We start from the raw sequence: 22,377 nt of genomic DNA, 5'->3' as shown, positions 1-22,377 counted from the left end.
AATTAGCAAGAATTGTTTTAAGGATTAGACTAAAAGGATTAACAAAGATGAATAATTATTGCCCTTACCCGTTAAGGAAATGATATAAGGTTAGACCTGTTTTGGATTATGTATGTGTAGGTTTATTTTTTATCTACCCAGCTGTATTCATAAATATATAACTTATAAATATGGATCTTAATTTTTAAATAAGTGGATACTAGATTTGCTTACCATGAATTTTTGTGGGCCATGATTTAAACCCTTGTCATTCCGAGGCCCATGCTTACATATTTCCTCTATGTTAAAATTGACTTGTGTCTGCTTTGTGAACCCCTTAGGGAGGACCAATCATTACAGTGCATTCTTAGGAACTTAAAGAGTCAATGCAGCAGAGATACAGAGACTGTTACAGTCTATACAAATGTCAAGGAAAAGACTTCTGCCTTATTTACCTGCCAAAATCATGATTTTCCACATTAATATGAAGTTTATCTTATTTCTAATGGAATGAGGAACACTAATCTTTCAATTTCTTAGCAATATTTTTTAGAAAATGAGAACTTGAATAAATGAGAATTTAATGAGAATTTGAAGTATTATTTACAATTGAGTATATTATAATTTTTTGCAAGTTTCTAAACTTGCACTTAAAATGATCTTTAATTGCTATAGATGCATATTCTGTGTCTCTATCTCAGTCTCTCCTTTTTAATTTTTTTGGAAATCTATTAAACAAAAATATTCTGTTTCTATCAGGAAGCTACTGAATAATGAGTGATTTCCCTATATAGAATGAGGATTTTTGCCCAGAGACTCAAAACTGCAGCCTTATACATATTCTGTACCTATTTCTTAATATTAGCAGACATTACCAACAGATAATAATAAGTTCACCTAATGAATGTTCTAAAACAAATTAATTTATTAATAGTTCCAGTTTTAAGACCCTATTAGTAATAATCTTATTAATGACTAGGTAGATCTTTATTTTTAAATTATTTTTTTTTCATTTGTTTCTTTTGTAAAATAATAGCTATTGTAGAGAAGTTTTAATTCTTGTAAGAAAGGTACTGGAAAGCTTGATTTGGAGACATAATAGGCCAAATGCCATCTGCTTTTACAATTTGTAACATTTTATTATTAACAACTCTAGAAGAAGGAGGAAGTCTATTTCAGTGGCTAAGACAGATTTCTGTCCATCTGTGCTGTACTGCGGCATGTCACTTTTGCTTTGAGTCTGCATAGCTCCAAGCCAAGGCTGATGCCATGACAAGGTCAAAAGGGGCCTTGGAGCACATTTTGTCTCTAACACCATGGCAACCTCAAACCAGTGCGGAGAGCCCCACCCTGAGGCCCACATTCTGTTAGAGCTGGAAGCTCTGCCTTCCATAATATTTCAAAAGAAATTCTTAAGTTTAAATATTTGAAAATGTCTCCTAATGAACTGGGAGGAGAGGGAGAGAGGGAGAGGGAGAGTGCACTGCTTTTTTCGCATGTCTTATATACAGGAGCGATAGCACAGCAGTAGGACATTCACCTTGCATGTGGCCGACCCGGGTTCGATTCCTCCGCCCCTCTTGGAGATCGCAGCAAGCTACTGAGAGTATTTTGCTTGTATGGCAGAGCCTAGCAAGCTACCCATGGCGTGTTCAACATGCCAAAAACTGTAACAAACAAGTCTTACATTGGAGACATTACTGGTGCCCGCTCAAGCAAATCAATGAGCAACAGGATGACTGTGACAGTGATATACAGGAGACCAGGTCCCATCCCTGGCACTGCAATATCCCCTGGGCACCAATGCATGTTAACTCCTCTCCCTCCAAGTACTAAAGCTGTAGTAGCCACCACTCATTGCCGGGTATGACACAACAAACAAGAAAACAAGCTTCTCTGTATTTGATGGTTCCTTCTTTGGGCGGCTCTTTTCTCAACATCTAAAGATAGAAAAAAAATGATGATTTTTCTTACTTCTTATTTCTGTTGCTTAAGAATTGCCCAAGAATTGGGGAAAGCAGAATCCATGAGCGATTTCTAATTTCTTGCTGTCTAGGTGAGAAGCAGAGTGTGGTCAGGTAGTCTGACTTGTACACGACTGTATGCTGTGTGTTAATATTTCTCATTACTGTTTTGAGCTACTAGTATTAGTGTCTACTCTCTCAGTGGAGGATTTTTGTTCTGTTTCCCCCAAGTGCCTATCAAATTGTGGTGGAGGAGCTTCACCCCCACCGAACCAAGCGAGAAGCCGGAGCCATGGAATGCTATCAGGTTCCTGTCACCTACCAGAATGCCCTGAGCGGGGCATCTCCCTACTACTTCGCCGCAGAACTGCCTCCCGGGAATCTTCCTGAACCTGCTCCGTTCACTGTGGGTGATAATCGGACCTATCAGGGCTTCTGGAACCCCCCTCTGGCTCCACGCAAAGGCTACAACATCTATTTCCAAGCAATGAGCAGTGTGGAAAAGGTAAGCCTCCTTCGAAGATTGGGCTTTCCTCTGAAGAAAAGCTGCAGTCACATTTTTTAAATGTTCACTGTATCTCTGTAGCACTATCATCCCGTTGCTTATCGATTTGCTCCAGCGGGCACCAGTAATGTCTCCTTTGTGAGACTTGTTACTGTTTTTGGCATATCCAGTACACCACGGGTAGCGTGCCAGACTCTGCCATGGGGGCGCGATACTCCCGGTAGCTTGCAGGGCTCTCTGAGAGTGGTGAAGAAATTGAACCCAGGTTGGCCACGTGCAAGGCAAGCACCCTACCCGCTGTACTATTGCTTCAATCCTTTTAAATATTAGGTAGCATTTTTTATAAGGGTTCAGAAGAAGGGTTGTGTCGGGGTAGTTGCGTCTTTGTCCTTGCCTTAATGCTGTGTGGGTTCTGTGTGGAGCTGAGGCTCCGTGCCAGTTACATGGCCCAGGATTCCTGTTTCCTAGCAACTGCCTCTACTTGAACTTCCCTCAGGAAAGCCCACGAGAGCAATTGTGAGTAAAATGTTGGGAAGAGGCGGGAGGGCTTGTTGTGGAGACTTCCCCTGGTAAATACGGGGCATTGTTCTGGCTTGTTTTCACCGTGGCACACTTCAGAAGATTAAATTTACAGCAGGATAAACAGAATGCATGTATCACAGCAGGCTAATAAACCCTTCTAAACTTTTTGGGGGGTACAAGCCAAATAGTAAATAACAAGTAACAATCCTCTGATTACAAAGTAATAGGGCGCCTGTGGTATAGCTGACAGAACCTCAGCAGAAGGCGGCCTGGGGAGGGCTGGATGCTGTGCCATTAAGAGAAGTCTGTTTTCCATTTCCCTGGTTCCCCTCCTTTTCCCATTTTGGACACAGTTGTTTTTCAACACTGCCGCTGATCCCAAATGAATATCGAAGAGGAAAACACAACAGGAAGTTCAAAACGACCAGTGGTTCCATATGTGGCGGAAATAACCTGGCCTTTCACGCCTCATGCTGTTGTCTTTGAAAGATTTTCTCTTCTAAAACTTATTTAATTTCAGTTGCTTTTGTTTTTCTTTTTTTCCAAGAACATAGTAGGGGAAAAAAAGATGTATTGGAGATAGGAAACAGTCACAATTTAAAATCCAATAGAGGAGTGACATTTTTATATATTTGTGGCTATGTAGGAAATTGCTGGGTTTGGGTAATTGAGCCCCTGATGTGGGGAACTGGGAGATGATATGAAATGTGTGATCTACAATTGCCCTGGTCAGATTCTGTCTTGGAAGAATTTAAGTGAACAACATCATCATCTATTTACAGTTCTCAGCGAGTCATGAAAGTTAAGAGTATTGACTGGCTACCTTTCGACAAAAGTTTTATTTTCTGCTTACCAATGTGTTTACATCATATGACAAAGAAAAATATCACAGTGTTTGCTAAGATGCATGACATCATCAAAGACTAAACATGATTAACATGTTCTCATCACCTGGTTCTACTTAACTTGGAGACTTTTCTATATAACTGGGAGACTTTTTTCTTATTAAATCACTGTGAGCTACAGTTGCAAAGTTTTCATGTTTGGGTTTCAGTCATACAATGATGGAACATCCATCCCTCTACCAGTGTACATTTTCCACCACCAGTGTCCCCAGTATCCCTCCCCCACCCCCATCTCACCCTTCCCCTTGCCTCTGTGACAAACAATTTCCCTCTTACTCTCACTCTGTTTTGGGGCATTATGGTTTGCAATACAGGTACTGAGAAGCCATCATGTTTGGTCCTTTATCTACTTTCAGCACACTTCTCTCCTTTCAAGCAATCCCTTCAGCCATCATTGACTTAGTGATTCCTTCACTATCCCAGCTGCCTCCTCCCCCAGCTCATGAGGCAGGCTTAGTGGGAAACTTTTAAAAGCACCTCAGCTACTAGTTGCCACCAACACATCTATCCATACCACTGGTATAGCTAGCGTGTTCACAAAACAGATAAAGCTATAGAAATTGTTATTCTGTTCTCACTATAAATAGCAAGTGATAGAAGATAAAGTGCTGCGTTTGGGTATTTATCTTTAGAGATGAAAGATCCCAAATTTACCTTTGTTAACTACTTGTCTATATGAGAGGAGTTTTCATAAATGCCTTGATGCTTTTAATGGATTTTTCTCTTGACAAGCTTTAAAAACTTTGATAATGAAATTTCTCTTCTAATTGTTAATATGTCTACATACAATTTAATCAGATTGCAGAGTCACAGTGTATATTTCATGGTTATCTTGGCCAGATTTTCAGAATTGACATGACTCCTACCAACAGAGGTTGGTAATCCTGGTGGAATTAACAGTGATTGCTTTTAGGGAATCAAAATCTCTTTGGGTCTTTCTGAAACAGTCTCTGTCAACTCACTACAGGGCCTCAAACCAGAATTAGTAATTGAAGTACAAACTTTTCATTTTAATTGTGAACTCCACCCTCAATACTTAGTTTTGTGTAATTTAAAAATAACAGATGCTTAAAACAATATTAAATGTTCTGATTGATTATCATACAGTCACCCGAAGTGGAGTAATAAATGCATTTTTGGAAACAAATAGCCTCTGTTTTGTTCACTGACTTTAACATCTCTTCCTCTTCCTGTCTTCTGTCTATTCAAAGATAAAAACTAAGTGAACCAAGTCCTGACAGAATGAGATGCTTGTCCTGGAAATGTATTTTACCTTGAGTACCATCCTGTAAACATCCCTCCCCACCCCCCCTCCAAACACACACACAAAATGATTAAAAAAAAAAAAAACAGAAAAACAGAAGATTTAACAGTTTTTATTACTGCACACATACAAAGGCACATATACCTACATGTGTAACAGGAAAAAGCAGGAGATTAAACAATTCCTATCCTTTTCTTCCTTTTCTGTTTTTTTTTTTTTCTTTTGGCCTTTTGGGTCACACCCAGCGATGCACAGGGGTTACTCCTGACTCTGCACTCAGGAATTACCCTTGGTGGTGCTCGGGGACCATATGGGATGCTGGGAATCGAACCGGGTCGGCCGCATGCAAGGCAAACGCTCTACCCGCTGTGCTATTGCTCCAGCCCCTCCTTTTCTGTTTCTGCTTCTCCTTTCTCAGTGTTTTAAGCCTACCAGGAAAAATAATCCCATCATGAAGTAGCTGAATTAAAATACAAAGAACAGAAATCATTTCACAAATATGGTACTATTTTTGATCATGTTTCTTATCACTATAATTTATCATTTCAGGCATCTTACAATATCTGTTGAGTTTCTATTGTAAGAACCAAAGAGATAATACAGAGAGCAGCACATTTATTTGTCTTATATGTGGGCCATGCAAATCTGATTCCCAGCACCCCGTGTGTTCCCAGGGCACTGTCAAGTGATCCCTGAGTGCAGAGCCATCCAGGAGTAAGCCCTGACCACCGCCTGCTATGGCCCCCAAATAAATAAAAACAAACAAAAGAATGTCTGATGTTGATCTGCAGCCTGAGCTTACAGCTCTGACGTTAAGATGAAGTTACATTTGGCTCTGATCTGTAATAACTTACAAATACATATATTGTTTTTATTATATAAAAAAGTATAATAAATAGCAGCTAGAGTACTAACTTACTTGTCCAAGACCAGATTGTGTTTATCATTGTGTGGTATATACAAATGGCGTAAAGTATGTAAAATACTTAGATTGCTTTTTAGTTCTTACTTTAGTTTAAAAAAATCCTTCTGAGCTGGGGCATGAAAGATAGAATAGCCACTGGAGCTCTTGCCTTGCATGCAGTCCACCAGGAGTGATTCCTGAGTGTAGACCTGGGAGTAACCCCTGAGCACCATCAGATATGGCTCCAAAAAAAGCAAATCAAAAAATTTATTCTGAAAATACATGTTTTAAAATGAAGTTTTATTAATACTACCATTTTTTCTTTATAAACTTAGTTGATAGCCTGATATAATTAATTAAATATATATTTATTTTAATATATTTAATATATAAAATTATGTATAAATCGTTATATAATAAATATATATTTTATAAATGTCTATAAAATATAATAATTATATTTTATAGGCAGGGAACGGTGAATAATTCCCTTTCGTTTTTCTTTCTCCTCCAGGAAACTAAAACCCAATGTGTACGAATTGCTACAAAAGGTAAGAGGTTTGCTTTTTTATACTTTTTCCAAATTTCGTCACCCCTTTTCTAAAATGAAAGAGCTTTGTTCCCTACTTTAGGTCTAATTAAATATGGCACTTCTGTTACAGAATATTTTTCTTAAGGCCCAGTTAAATTGCTGGCCAAGTTCTCTGACTCACATGGGTGTTTTTTACACATAATGGGATGCTACTTTCCATCCTTGGTACTTAACTAGAGGAATCTTGTTTTGAGAATAGGAAGGATTCAGTAAACCTTACAGGAGCCTATTTCTACTATTATAGCATTGGAAAGGTCTTGCTATCAAACAGCCTGTTAGGAAAAGCTCAAAGCTAACAACTTGAAATGGCAAGTTGCTTGTTTTAAAATCTCTTTCTGTACATGACAATTAAACATCAAAAGAACCAAGCTCATCCATGCATATGGAAGAGTTTGGGTTTGGAGAACTTTCTGTTTCTTTATCAGGAGTGCAAAAAATTGAGACTTTGTCTCTTTTTTAACATGAGCTTTTAGTTTTGCTTTGTTTCAAATTGATGCCAAGAATTTAGATCCGAGATGGCCAATGGCTAGTAGCATTCCTGCCGACATACTATATTATAACTTTGCTGCCTAATTCCATAAAACATTTTCAGCTTCGAGTGTTTAGAGCTCAGAGTGGGAGAAAGTCTATCACAGTCACTATGTTTATAATTCTTCATTTAAGAATTTTTTAATTGTGCCAACAAGGCAAAGACAGCTATTTAGTGTGTTCTAGCAAGAAAAACAAGAAAAATCTGTCTGCATGCAGACGTGGCGCTCCAGCATAGGTTAGTGCTCTTGGTGGTTTGCTGCCAGAATTCGTACTAGATCCACATTCATGAGCAGTACTTGATTCCTTTGGGATAAAAATGAATGGCCATATTCTGTTTGTGCTGGCATCTTTCCTTTCATCATTTTTCTCTATCTAATCATCAGTCTGCTCAATCAAGCATTTGTGGTTTACTCTTGACTTGTAAAGGCAATAAAGAAAGGCTTTCCCCTTGTATCATGAGAAGTAATATATTAAAAAACTTCACAGAAGAGAAAGCACATCCAGTTTTTAATTCAAATACTAAAATTTCTCATTTCTTTTTAAATAAGCAATTCTTAATGAAGAAAAAGAGAGAGTATATGAAGAAATATAGTATATGAACATTTATTTTTATTTTCAAATTTGTTTTGATTCCTCAGATGTTTTAATTTTTAAGTTCCTAAAGAATGTAGGCATATATTTCCTATGCTTTTCTAGAATTAAACCAGATTCTGAAATATAAAGGCTTTTACATTAGTCTCCAAGAAGGTCTTAGAAGAGGCTGTGATTTTATTATATCTGAGGAAAGATAGATACAAATGATTCTAAAATTGTAATGTTCTCACTGATACTTATTTGCATTTACATGAACTGTTCAAGTATCATTTTGCTTCTCCAAACAAAATTATGATACTATATATTATATTCCCAATACAATGTTCTCAATCATAAGAGAGGTGAGATTATAGAAATTGGACTTAACCATGTGGAATAAATGTATTTGCCAGAAAATCAGATATTGTATGAAAGAATTCCTTTGTGTTAGTTTTCTTTTTATCAAATAGTCTTGTCTTGCTATGTTTTGAATCTCAGAATAGCACTGTGGTTTAGAATACAAGAAAGGACACTGGGTCTGGAGTATCTAGGCTCAAATTCTGTTTTTTTGCCTATTACTGTTCTGTAGCATTGGGTAAATTGCTAAATCCCTCAAACCCAAAATTAAATAATTGAGTACCTGCTGCTTAAGTATTAACATGAGTATTAAAATGGTTTCTTTACTGAACTACTTGAGTGGTATCTCGCTTAATGTGGCCACTGCATGTACGTAATTAAACCACTACTTTATCATCATCATAATTGTCACATCATTTTGTACCTCCAAAAAGCCATAATTTGTGCTATGTGATTTAGAAATAAATCTTTATAAAACCAAAACTAAATTTTTGATGGAGATTACTTGGGTTAAAATAAGTGCTTTTAAATGTTTCTAGCCAGATCTCTTTCATTCTCTGAACCAATAGCATTTTTCCTATGAAAGGTAAAAATAATACCAACTATTTAAAATGAAATAGTTGTTGCCTGAGAGGCTTTTTTTAAAAGAAATATTTTTTATTTTATTGAATCACTGTGAGATAGAGCACTACAAAGCTGTTCATAATTGGGTTTCAGTAATACAATTTTCCAACACGCATCCCTCTGCCAGTGTAATTGAGAGGGCATTTTAAAATACCGTAAGAGTATGATAAACTTAGATATTTAATATGAAAATAAGATTTTTGTGGAAGTAGAGCACAGTAGACAAAATAGCTTAGTCATATTGACTGAACAGAGGTATGAAACTATCTCTTAGGCAAGAAATGGCTCTATATGTTGAAGGTACAAATTCCTTAGATTATATTCTTGAGGCATAAGCTGATGAAAACAGTGGATTGAGAATACTGAAAATTCTCATGAAGAATGTAAAAGAATTAAAGCCAAGAACAATATGTACTAGATATCACAGTTTTGAACATTTTGTGATGTGTGAGAATTGTTCTAAATTTTTCCAGCATAAGCATTGCTTCTTGTCTTATTAAAGCTCATATGAGGTAGAGAATGATACATAAAACAAATACCGCCTTGGTTAGGCTATTTAGAAAAACATGAAGTAAATAACCAGCAGCAGGATGCCTAAAATAGTGATGTGACTTATATGAAAAGAAAAGTGATGTTCCGGGAGTTATGTTCATTGCTATTGAGATCAGTGGTGCTACTCACAGACTCTGTTTAGGTAAGTCTTTGAGAAGATAGATGGAGGAATAGTCCAGTGAAAGGTTTTTATCTAAATTATATTGAAAATCATGGAAGTTATTCCATTATCTTATCCATTTATGAAAGACCATATCCAATACCCAAGTTGTTGTACACTTATATACAAATTAAGCCACTTTATTATTATTCCTTCTTTTTTTCTTAGTAAAATCAATAGCCATCAGACAGGACAAGGAAAATGCTCCCTGTGGTACCAAGTCTGGCTGTGTCAGCTGAATAGTTTAGTGCTCAAGATCAAATTCAGGGGCTTGCACATGCAGTTGCTTGATGTATGCGCTACCATTTGAGCCATATCCTTGGCCTTCAGCTGTAATTTTAAAAGGCAATAGAGAGGCTCATGGAGGTTGAGGTGGGAGCTTTGTGGATCCTGTATGCTCACCGTTATTTAGGCAACTCTCTCCATCTGTGAAAGAATGCTGTTTTAAGTTTGGTATTTGTTTGTTGTATGTGGTTCTATATACAGTTTATAACAATACCCAGTTCACATATGGTTATTTATATTTGCAGCTAAGAAGTGTGGTGCCACAAAGTACATACAATTAAATTTTACCTTGTTCAACTCTATTTTCATATTATATCGTTGACTTTTCTTAATATGTAAATAATCACTGATAAATCCATGTACTCACATAGTTGCACTGTAGCACTATTGTCCCATTGTTCATCCATTTGCTTGAGCAGGCAGCAGTAATGTCTCCATTGTGAGACTTGGTATTGTTTTTGGCATATCAAATACTCCATGGGTAGCTTGCCAGTTTCTGACATGCGGGCGGGATACTCTTGGTAGCTTGCCAGACTCTCTGAGAGGGACAGAGGAATCAAACCCGGGTCGGCTGTGTGCAAGGTAAGCACCCTACCCGCTGTGCTATCGCTCCAGTCCACTCACATAGTTAGCTAAATGATTAGCTCAACCCTTTTAACTCAAAGGGTCACATCATGCCTGTTATGCTTAAGGCCTCGAGTTGTTTCCCAGGATCACACGACCTCCCAAGCAAGGCAGGTGATCGTCCTGGCCCCCAGTACTCCGGGATTAATCATGGCGCTACATAGCACAATTAGGCCTACACAACAGCCTTTCAATACATTGAATTAAACCTTCCACTCACATAGACTAAGTATCACTTATAGTGGTCCCTAGACCTCCCCCCCCCCCAACCAAGCATTTGCTTGGGAAGTATCACCACCCCCTTCCAATGAAAAAAGAAATCTTAACAAAAAACAAGTAAACATTAATTTAAAAAATTGATACTGGTAACCTATTGAGTATTTCCCTAAAAGAAGGCTAAGAATACAAAGTAATCTCAAAGTTGAAAGTATTTATAATTTATTAAATTACTATTATTTTGAGGCTATTTTTGGGTGCAAGTTTCTTCCTCATAAAATTTGTGTTTTTGTGATAAAAGTTTTTAAGATTTAATTTTATAGTAGTATCTGCAATATCAAAATTTGTTTATTTTCTTAAAAATAGGACATTAATAAGCTATCACATTTGATAGAACAGAAGAATGTGGAATGTATGTAAATTTTATTTGAATATAACATTTGCAGTGAAAAAAATTTAAGAAGCTATAGTTATATGACTATATTTTTACAATTTTTTTGTTTCCAAATTAGAAATGTTTATTTCAAAAATTAATTTGCAAATAATTTTCTTCAGCAAACTACGGCTTATCTATTCATTACACATTCTTTGACCTTTTCGCATTTCATTACGACATCAATTTCAAGTCATTCAATAGGCCCTATGTATACCAGATAATATTCTAGGCCCTGAGCATAGAGTTGTGAATAAATAGAACAAAGTCTTAGATGGAGCTTAAATAAAGGGAAGCAAACTGGACACAAACAAATAGATATGTGTTATGACAGATGGTGCAGTTATTTGGAGCTAATAAAGCAGTTTGGAATAGGAAATATTATCACATATGTCTAGGCCATTACTCTTTTATGTAGTTATCCGAGAAAGACTTACTGTGAGGGTGAAGGAATGAGTAACCTAGTAGAGGAAAAGCATTCACCAGACGGAACACAGGCTAAGAACTTGAGGAAATTGTTTCCTTAGCTGCCCAGCCAACGTAGGCTCAGAACGGGTAATGAATCAAACTATTTTAATTTGGTGGCTCTGAAACTTCAGCTTCGATCTTTATTACCAGGAAGGCTTGTTAATGTGGATGGCTGGACTTCCCCTCCAGATTACCACATCAGTACTTCAATCTCTACCTCAGGGGGCCCAAGAATTTGTATTTCTTACAAGTTTATTATTGATGACACTTTCTCGGCCACAGTTTAAGAACCACTCATGTAAACAGTTCCTATTCATCTGTGCCAATGAATGTTTTAGGATCATGCTTGTAGTTCAGCTTGGCCAGGTAGATCTAAGAATAGATCTTTTTAAGGTGTTTTGCCCTCCATGTGTCTGACTTTGATTCAATCCCCAACACCACATATATTCCCTCTGGGCACAAGCTGGAGTGATTCTCTGAGCACCAGCAGGTGTGTCTAAATGAATTAATTAAAACTTAAAATAGCGAAAATAGACCACAACCCATCCATCTTATCTTGGGCATTTCTTCTCTGCCTGTAATATTTCTGAAGGTGGTAACCAAATTGACCAGGAAGGGGAGAAAGTCAAGAGAATGAAATGGACTACCTCTTATACCTAATAATAACTCTGAGATTTCAGTCTACACATTACTGGAACTTCTTAACTTCAGACGTTTAGGTTTGAAAAAATATGATTACTCTGGAAACCAGCTTCGTTAGTTATTCTCTCACTTGCATTTGGATAAAGTCTAAACTCATCTTATATTTCTATGTCATCCGTAGAAATATAATAGTAAATGACCACCACTACTGCCTGAGGGGGCTTTTCTGTGGGATAGGTGGACAGAGGTAATAATAAGGTTTTCATAGAATGAAGTCCTTGGGTGCAACCAGAGATACCCAAGTCTGTTGGTTTCCCACGGGAGCTAAATGCGTGTCCAGCCTGAGGTACAGTGAGTAGAGCTTACACAGCCACATATTTCAGAGTAGGAGCCGTGGCAAGTAGAGTTGTGAATGTGGGCCTGCAGAGATGCCAGAGGTCTGGCATGGCTAGCAGCAACCACATGGAAAGAAAAGGAATCCTCTCCGAGTTTCAAACAAGTTCCGTTGTTATGAGCCAGCAGGTCAAGCTCACCAGGAGGATGAATGGGCAAGGAGAAGGTCTTGACTGTGGATGTGGGTCTGCAGAGAAACCCAAGAATCTGTTTTTAGGTGTCAATTTAGACTATCCTTGACAAATTTACTGTTGTGCTATAAATATTTTGTGGAACTTACCCTCCAGGGGCTTTAGAGAGTTAAAAGGGAGGAACCCAGATTCTGCTTTCCCTAGAAGCATCTGGAAAGATGGCAGTGACAAAAGCTAAGGCCTGCATGTCTGCATTCATTCATTGGTAATCCTATAGTTGACTTTGGTTTGTGGAAAAATGTCTGCAGACTGGATAATTTCTCATTTTATGTTCCCAACCTGGTAATAGTCTGTATCAGAGTATTCTTTATTCAAGAGTATTACATATGTTAAACAATGATGACATATATACATATGTCATCCTATATATGTGTATATATATACACAACCCCTAAAAATCTAAAAATATATTTGGTTTTAGCATGCCTTTTAAACATGTATTCTTGGAGCTGGAGCAATAGCACAGCAGGTAGGGCATTTGACTTGCACGCGGCCAACCCGGATTTGATTCCCAGCATCCCGTATAGTCCGCCAAGCACCATCAGGAGTTATTCCTGAGTGCAGGAGTAACCCCTGAGCAACGCTGGGTGACCCAAAAATAAATAAGTAAATAAATAAACACGTATTCTTATTTTTTAACTTACTTTTCACAAGAGTAGGTGTACATGGGAGATTTTATCTAAGACAGAGGATAAAGCAAAAAATACTAGTATAAGTTTTTTTTTTCTTTCTTCTCTATTTACTAAGTATTGGATAAAGAATGAGTGTGATTTGGGGGTGGTGAGGTTAAATTGCACATACATATGCTCAGGAGTGACCCCAGCAGTACTGAGGGAACCTTGTGGTAATAGGGATTAAACCTGTGTGAGTTACGTGTAAGGGAAATGCCTTAACCCCGGTATTATCTCTCTGGTTCTCAAGTGTGTTCTTACAAAATATATCTTCATAATTTAGTTAGTATTTAGAATGTACAGATGAATTAAAAGTGTCTCTGACATTAGAAAATGGTAAACTACTAGGGGAGAAACATTCACTTACTCTGTTAAGTTATAATAAATCCTCGAAAGCTCTGTTTGGAAATACCATGTGTGTAGAAGCTCTTCAAATAATTCCCATAATATTTATCATATGTGAACTTGAATGTTGGTACAATGCTACAATTTCTTAAATTTCATGTTTGTTCTTTATCCATTATAAGACCTGCTACTCTAGTGAAGTGTGATTTAAAAGCAGGAGAAATGTAGCGGGAATGTGTGTGTGTGTGTGTGTGTGTGTGTGTGTGTGTGTATTTAAAGATCTAAACAACTTTATTTTAGATTACATTAAAAAGATTTCTACTTTGCTAAATATCAACAGAAATGGACAAGCATCAGAAAGAAATTTGCTGATTTTTTAATACCGCTGTTTTTTAAGTTGATAGAAATTGTGTTTGGCTGTGATAGTTTCATCAGGCTATAAAGAAAACCTTATACAGGGTTTGGATTTTTTTTTTTTTGATCCCCAGGGTATAATTTGCTTTGAGATGGTTGCTGGTCTTTTTTGAGAAGTTGTAATCAGAATAAATCCTCTGCTTTCTCAGAATGCCTAAGTACTTTCCTCTGCAAAGGAACAAGTGTATAACATTTTTCCTACCAATTGGACCTATGCACAAGTTTTTAAGAAAATTAATCTGATTGGTGTCTCATTTTTCTCAAACCTGGAAGGAAATTACTGAATAGTCTAGTAGTAGTAGAGTAATAGATCACAACCTGAGGGAAATGAGAGCGTATTTAAGTTGAAACCAAGCCAGGAACAAGTACAGTTTTAATAAAGCTTATATCAGTGATTCATGGCTCTGAACTAAACTCTGGTAGGATGAACATTTCCTGGTATTCTGTGATTTATATATTATTTAAAGACATAAGTGATTTATAATTATAATTATAGTAATTCTTAGTTTAGGCTTCTGTGGCAAGCTGAATAATTCCGCATCCCTATAGGTCCCGGTCCCCAGGCCCCTGGCAAGAGAGAAAGTGAAGGTGTGTCTAAATTTAGTTTCTTTGGAGAAATTATCCTGGATTATGCCAGCAGACTCAGCATCATCAAAGAATTCTTTTAAGTAGTAGGAGGGATGCAGAGAAGTGATGTGATAACTGAAGCAAGGATTGGAGTAAGGTGCTTTGCCAAAAGAGATAGGGCTATGAGCCAAAGACTAAGGAGGTCTCAGGAAGGGCCCCTTGAGCTTCTAAAGGTAGCACAGACCTGCCAGTGCCTTAATTATTGTGTGAAATTCATATAGACTTTCTAATATCGAGAGCCATGAGATAAAACATTTGTATTGTTTTGCTCAACAACTGTACAATAATTTGTTAAAGCCTAACACAGAGGTTTTTAGTACTTGGATATGCTTCGTGCTGTAACAAACACCAGAAAGTAGGGAAGTGGCTTTGGAATTGAGCAAAAGAATTATAAAGCATTCTGAAGAACATGATAGTAAACCCCTAATTTGCCCTTAAAAGACTTGGAGTGCAAATAGGGAATGTTAGCATCTTTGTCAACAAGCGCTCAGAAGAAAATAAGGAAACTTATCATTGAAACATAGAGAGGAAAAAGGATGAGTCAAAAATCTAATTCAGTTGTGTCCTGTAGTTTGTGAGAAGCAAAATTAAGCAATGAACTTGGAGGTATGATGGAGAAGTTGCCGGGGGAGGAGCAAGGGCTCAAGCAGTTGGTGAAGATATAGCTTTTCTAAAAACAGCAAGGTCACATGCACACACTCACACCGTCGGTTATTATCATCACCCTCTTTATGTAGTGACTGTACAGGTTCTCTATTTTAATCCATTGGTTTTGAGAAGACAAGTGGTTAATCAGAGAAAACTAAGTATTTTATTCTTGGCAATTAAAAACAGCTCTCTGGAGTAATCATAAAAATCAAAGGATTACATTAGTTTTATTGCAGTATTATGGAAACATGAGCTCCGCTTCTCTTTTTTCTATATTTATTTTATAAAGAAAAGATTAAAATCTAGTTTGACCTCATTGAAACACATTCGCAGAGTGTTATAGAGTATTGGTCTATGGTTATTGCTCTGTGGTAGACAAAGTATGTTTTATCCCAAATCAGTTTAGTGTTAGAAATTATGCATTCTATTCAGTTTTTAATGAAATGTGGATTACTTTAAAGATTATCTCTCTGATTTAATAAATGGCATTAGAATAGAAAGTTAATTGGATATTTCTTGAGTGAGCAGTGACCACTATGTGTGATCGGTAGGAGGAAAAGAGTAAATGGCATTTCTGAGTTTATTTTATGTCTGAAAAAATTTTAGATTAGTATTTTTGTGATCAGTTATCATAAGCAAATTGTGTAGCTCGTATGATTTTTAAATCTTGGCTGAAATTCTATTTACAACTATCAGGGTTTATGAAAATGAGATTTTTTAAAAGCCACATACTAGGCAGATACATATTTTTTTAAGACAAATGAACAGTATCATCACGAACATCTAAATGTTGTATTTATCACCTTCAATTTTGACCGGATCTCGGAGCTTTTGAGCCTGTACTTACATCTTACATTTTGAGCCTATGTTCCATCTGATATTCCTTTTCCTTATTAAGTGTAGCTGGACCTGATGATAATGACAATTTCACCTCTGTTTCACTGATGAAGGACATAAAGAAATTAATATTTGTAAATAGGGTGGTCCTATTTACAGTAAGCCTAAAATGTGATCCGATCACATTTTCCCGAGTGTGACAGCAGAAAGAAATTCCATTTGAGTAGTGATGGCCCTGAAGTAAATATCCGACTTGTCTCTTTAAGATAATGCTACTCTTCGTGATAGACATTCTTGTGCACAGGTGTGCTTTCCATATTGTAAATTCAGAAAGGCGGTGTTTTCATTGCTAGCTGCTGTTATTTACACCACCTGGCTTTGCATCCATGCCTCCTAAAATGCCAGTCTTTGCCTTTGAGGAAACCACCCAATTGTTTTCCTTCTGGTTCTTATGTTCACTTTTGACGGGGCTATCCTATGGGGCCAAGGTAGCACCGTACTAATAAAACTTCAGCTCTGCTCACTTCAATGACCATCCACCTCTATTGACTTCCTTAGGAAAAGCATCTCTGAACTGGACAGTTAATATTTTTTGATAGGTTCATCCTCCACTGAAGACATGCTTGAAGTAAACATAGCTCACTTGTAATCATCTTAACGGTGTTTTAAAGAAGAGAGCAAATAAAATTTCATAGAGTGACATGGAAAAAAATTAAAGGATCAAAAAATATCTAAGTTCTACCTTAGGATCATTCAATAATTCAGATCTCGTGTTGTTGTTTTAAAGCTTTCTCACCACATAAATCCTCTAGTCCCAAGACTTGTTTCCACTGGGGATTGCCTACTTCCTTTCTTTGTTTTTTTTACGCCCCACATAGGAGGGAAATTAACTGGTACTTTTCTTTTAGCTTTTGATTTAGCAGGAGAGACTGCTTCTGTCCAAGTTGCAGCACACTACAGAACTTCATTTTTTCTTATAACTGAGTAACGGTCTAGCGTACATGTGTGTTTGGTCTTCTAATAGGAATGTGTGTATTATATGCTTACTTCCTATCAAGAACTAAAAACAGATACCACGCTTCCAGATGGAAGGCATGAAACCTATGTAAGTCTGCAAAGTAAGTGTGGGGTAATTGGCCCTATCTGTCTTAAAGTGCAAGTTTGTCTTTTCACGAAGACTCCTTATCTCTGCCACAGACTGTTCTTAGAAGTGAAGGCCTTAACTTTTAGTTTCCTTTGATTATTTGCAATCTCTGTTACGAAATTTTCATACTGAGATTTTGCTAGTAACCCCTAAGACATATCAATTCCTGTCTTAAAGATGTAGTCCTTTGGTTCTGAATTTATAAAGTCCATTATGTAATGTAATTCTTTCCAAATTTAGTTATTATGGTAGCATATCTATGTTAATATCTACCTATATATAGAAGATATGCAGGGGTTTTTTTTAGTTCTTGTTTACCTAAAATGATGGTATGATCCTTTCTTGCTTGCTTAAAAAAAAAAACTTTAAATGGCCTGGACATATAGGAATGATTGCTGAATGCAGAGCCAGGAGTAAGACTGGACATTGCTGGGTATGACAGCAAACTTTTTTTTTAATGTCCTGAACATATATCCATGTTAGAGAATACAAATAGTGCATTGCATGAGTGAGTATTTAATCCTTAATTGATGGCCATTTATGTTTTCCAAAAATAATGGAATAAACATCCATGGCTAAGACCTGTTTTCTTTCTATAGACTTCTAAAAGCAGTATTTCCTTGTTTTCAGTTTTTTAAATTTTTATTAAAACCCCGTGATTTACAAAATTATTCATAGTTGGCTTTTAGACATATTGTGTCCCAGCACAAGACCCACCTCTAGTTTCTTCTTCCCTCCACCAGGGTTCCCAGGTTCCCTCTCCCCCTCACCACCCCCAACCTGCCACCTTGGGAGACACATTTTGAATGTTGACTTTTGAAGTTGGGATCTCTTGTTTCCAATGTTGTTGACTCTGTGGATATTTAGGTATACCACTCTGTTACATTACCACTGTATTTGGATCCTTGAGACCCCTGCTCTCTGTTGCTTCCTGTCTATCTCTTCTTCGCACCTTGGATTTGTAAAAGCAGTATTTCTAAGGCATATGATACACACAAATTTTAAAATTGCTGCACTCAGGATGGAAAGATAGTAGAGCAGGTAGGCTTTGCTTGCTTGCAGCCAGCCCAGTTTCAATCTCAGTCATCCCATATGTTCCCCAAAAATCTACCAGGAAAAATTCCTACATAGAGCGCCAGAGTATTCAATCCCTAAGCATTGCCAGATGTGGCCCCCAAACCAAAAAAATTAATGAATAAATGAATAAAATGGCTGCACTGAAATACGGTTCCTGTTTCAAACAATAGAGGATGCTTGTTTCACTACATATGCTTGTATGATGAGCACGGTTAACATTTTATTGTTAAATGATTTATATAATAATACTATTGATTGTTGTTTTAATTCTATCCCATAAAGTAGAGAGAATCCTATTATCACAATTAACTGTTTAATTTATGTAGTGCATTCTGATTTAAATTGATGAATGAAAGAAATTAAGAAACATTCAAGCTCTTTTATTGAAAATTGTGCTTAAGGAAAGCCTAGAAATGCTTCTGTTTTCTGCATTATAAAAGCAGTTCTGTCAGATTTTCTGAACTGCAATAGATTCCAAATCATCTTGCTCTATGACTTACTTTCAATCAGTGACAGTCTGTGACAGTCATATTCTTCAGGCATTTGTACATCAAGTGGAGGAACATCTTTAAATGTTGTGAAAACTGTACTTTTTTATACTTTAAAAGAAGAATGTGTCAAAAAAAAAACAACAATCAAACTGGAAGTAAGTGTGAACATTTCAAGAATAGTTGGGATGTATTAGGTAAGACAGTTGGCAAAGGCAAATGAGGAGTATTTTTAAATTCACTGCTAAGAGAACCTTTTCCCCCAACAACCCATTTGAAATAGCTATTTGAAAAATTCACACTATACTTTACAAAATGACAACAAGATGAATGTCACAACAATCAAAGAAAATAAAGTACATTAGTATTTCAAAATTTCTCCTGGAGACACAGTTACAACTAAGCAGCGACTCTTCAATATACCCATGTTTGAGAAAGAAAATTGGAAAAATAAATACATTGCCAACTAAGTTCGGTTTGACTTCTGTTTACCAGATGTTTTGCTAAAAATCTTTTTTAGTGTTCACTATAATGATATCTGTGAAGCATCACTGTGAAACATCTAAGCTGTGTATCCTGTTTGTTGATAAAGAACATAAGGTTTTGGAAGTCAGTGTTAAAACTACATGTAACTTTTTTCTGTAGCAAAAAAAAAAAATTAGTTTTGCTCTCATAATAATTACTTCCTTTAAAAGGACTAGAGAGACAGTACAGCAGGCATGATGCTTGCCTTGCACACACACAGCCAACATGGGTTCAATTCCTGACATATACTCTATCCCAAACACCACCAGGGAACCCAATAACTCCCCTCAAAAAATGAGGTTAAATTTCAATATAATATACACAGTCATCTACAGAGTAACTAAACGGATTATTTTATGTCACTAAATTGTGGATCACTTCTTTTTAGTTTGGGAGGAATTCAACCAAAAAAAAAAAGACATGTTCATGTCAAATTTGTTTATGATCTCAGGATACTTAACAGTGTGATACTAACATTATTTGTATATGCACGAGAAACATGACCTGGTTTCTGCTTTCCCCAGGCTGCAAAAATGCTGGCCATTGAGCCATATACCTGGTGGTGCTTGGATGGTGAAGGTTATGAGCTTCTGGCTCTGTGTCTAGTGGTTATTCCTTGTGGTGCTCAGGGGACCATGCTTTGTTGAGAATCAAAGCCAGGGTCTCAAACATACACAGCAGCTACTCTACCCCTGAGCCACATCACTGGCCCCTATTTTTCCTTTATGTAAGGTGTAGGATAACATAGCCTCACGTAGTTTAGGTTTATTGGATTACTCCCATTACAGTGCTCCTATTCCTCTTTGTTTATTTGTAGCTTCTTTCTTAGTGTTTTGTTGACTTGTAAATAATGTTTTTCTCTTTTCCTTGAGTCCTTTGCATAGTTTATTCAGAGCAAGTCCTTTTTGTATGGACACAGGAAGACTTAACAAATGTTATGCTTTTGTAACCTGGGAGTCATTTGACTCTACATGATATTTTCCTCCAGGGCATCTGTTCTCTTTTTTTTTTTTTTTGTTCCCTTTTTCTCCATTTTATTTTTCACAAAATATATAGTATTTCATTGAATTTTTTTCTGGAAGAGAATAGATGGTGGTACATATGACCTTTATTACTTATCAATCATATTTTTGTCATCTTTTAAGAACATCTCTAGATATAAGTGGTATCTAAACTAAGAAGTGATAAATTTTTGGTTTTGTTTTGTTTCTTAATAATTTATTTTTTATTTTTATTTTTATTTTATTTTTTTTCTGTTTTTTTTTATTAAATTTATTTATTTTTAATTAGAGAATCACCGTGAGGGTACAGTTACAGATTTATACACTTTTGTGCTCATACTTCCCTCATACCAAGTTTGGGAACCCATCCCTCCACCAGTGCCCATTCTCCACCACCCGTAAACCCAGTGTCCCTCCCACCCTCCCCAATCCCATCTCCCCCCCACCCCACCCTGCCACTGTGGCAAGGCATTCCCTTCTGTTTTCTCTCTCTAATTAGCTGTTGTGGTTTGCAATAAAGGTGTTGAGTGGCCGCTGTGCTCAGTCTCTAGCCCTCATTCAGCCCGCAACTCCCTTCCCCCACATGGCCTTCGACTACAATGTAGTTGGTGATCGCTTCTCTGAGTTGACCTTTCCCCGGAACGTGAGGCCAGCCTCGAAGCCATGGAGTCAACCTCCTGGTACTTATTTCTACAGTTCTTGGGTGTTAGTCTCCCACTCTGTTATTCTATATACCATAGATGAGTGCAATCTTTCTATGTCTGTCTCTCTCTTTCTGACTCATTTCACTCAGCATGAAACTTTTCAGGGCATCTGTTCTCTTGACCTAAGCCTCAGCTGCCTTTACTTCCTAGCCCTCTTAAAAGGCAGGGTCCCAACGTGGGACGAAGAAGGACCCAGGGCAAGCGGTAAGTTGTGTGCTACCCTAGCATCGAGATGGGCCTGGCCAAAGCGCCTAATGCTTAACTATATGTTAAGAGCTTGGTCATGGGGTGTCATGTCATGATCCAAAAGCAACGACGAGACAGGGCCCTGCTAGGGCTAGGAAAGACTAATCTGGCCTGAGCGCTGTAGTCTGAGATCGAGGTGACCCCCGGAGAGCAATTCTAAAAGTTTAATGCATCTCTTGCTATGCCCATACAAAATGATTAATATTATGAATGCTTATATGTTTGTTGGACAGAGAGGAGAAACACAACCATGGGATTTCATCCTTGGATGGGTCCTGCTGAAAGCGTATCTGTGCTAGAGAATAGGTGTTCTGCTAGTGTTATTGAACTTTTTGTGCCTAGCATTTTATTTTATGGTTAAAATCTGTTCTAAACAAAAAGGGGGGAGATGTTGGAATATGTCCCCTTTTCCAGCTGCCTTCTGGAGTTTTGTAACAGAAACCTTTTGTCACAGAAACCTAGCTGATCTTTGACCCGCAGATCTAAGGTGCTAGCCAGGCTTGACTTGACATTGTAGATTCCAGGCTCTGGCCCAGCCTAGTCTTTGGGATGTAAATTTCAGGTGCTGTCTAGTTTGTAATTGACATGTAGATTTCTTGCTGCAGCCCAGCCTGGTCTTTGGGATGTAAATCCGAGTGCTTTCAGCCCAAAGAAGGCTTCGGTTTTGGTTTTGTATCTTCTTTCTGGGGGGGCCAGATCCACGGGGCAGATCCATGGGGCCAGATCCACCCGGAGAGATCCAGGAGAGCTGGAGAGAAGGGGAGGAGAGAAGGAAGCCAGAGAGAGGCAGCAGTTGAGGAGTAGCAATGAGTCTCTGGAAAGCAGCTATTAGGAGTCCAACAAATTTCAGGAAGCACTGGATCAGTCAGGGAGCACTGGAACAGGAGCATCACAACTACTGGCAGGAGAACTTCAGCAGGGGAATACAGCCATTCTCTGGTCTGGTTCCTCGGCAGTCATAGGTGC

The 22,377-nt window shown here is 37.5% G+C and overlaps 1 protein-coding gene across 13 annotated transcripts in view; it reads left to right on the top strand.

Moving 5' to 3' along the window:
* PTPRK (protein tyrosine phosphatase receptor type K) overlaps window positions 1–22,377 on the top strand; it is a 564,747-nt gene that overhangs the window by 465,786 nt on the left and 76,584 nt on the right. For all 13 annotated transcript variants that reach the window (XM_055135020.1, XM_055135009.1, XM_055135012.1 and 10 more), the window contains exons 12-13: window positions 2,175–2,448; window positions 6,558–6,594. In XM_055135020.1, the coding sequence (XP_054990995.1) occupies window positions 2,175–2,448; window positions 6,558–6,594 (311 nt within the window). The remainder of the gene's footprint in view (window positions 1–2,174; window positions 2,449–6,557; window positions 6,595–22,377) is intronic.

Source organism: Sorex araneus, chromosome 4 (genome assembly GCF_027595985.1).
Source record: "Sorex araneus isolate mSorAra2 chromosome 4, mSorAra2.pri, whole genome shotgun sequence".
Classification (NCBI taxonomy): domain Eukaryota; kingdom Metazoa; phylum Chordata; class Mammalia; order Eulipotyphla; family Soricidae; genus Sorex; species Sorex araneus.
Note: the sequence above shows the minus strand (reverse complement) of the source record. Positions and strands in the feature narration are given on the sequence as shown.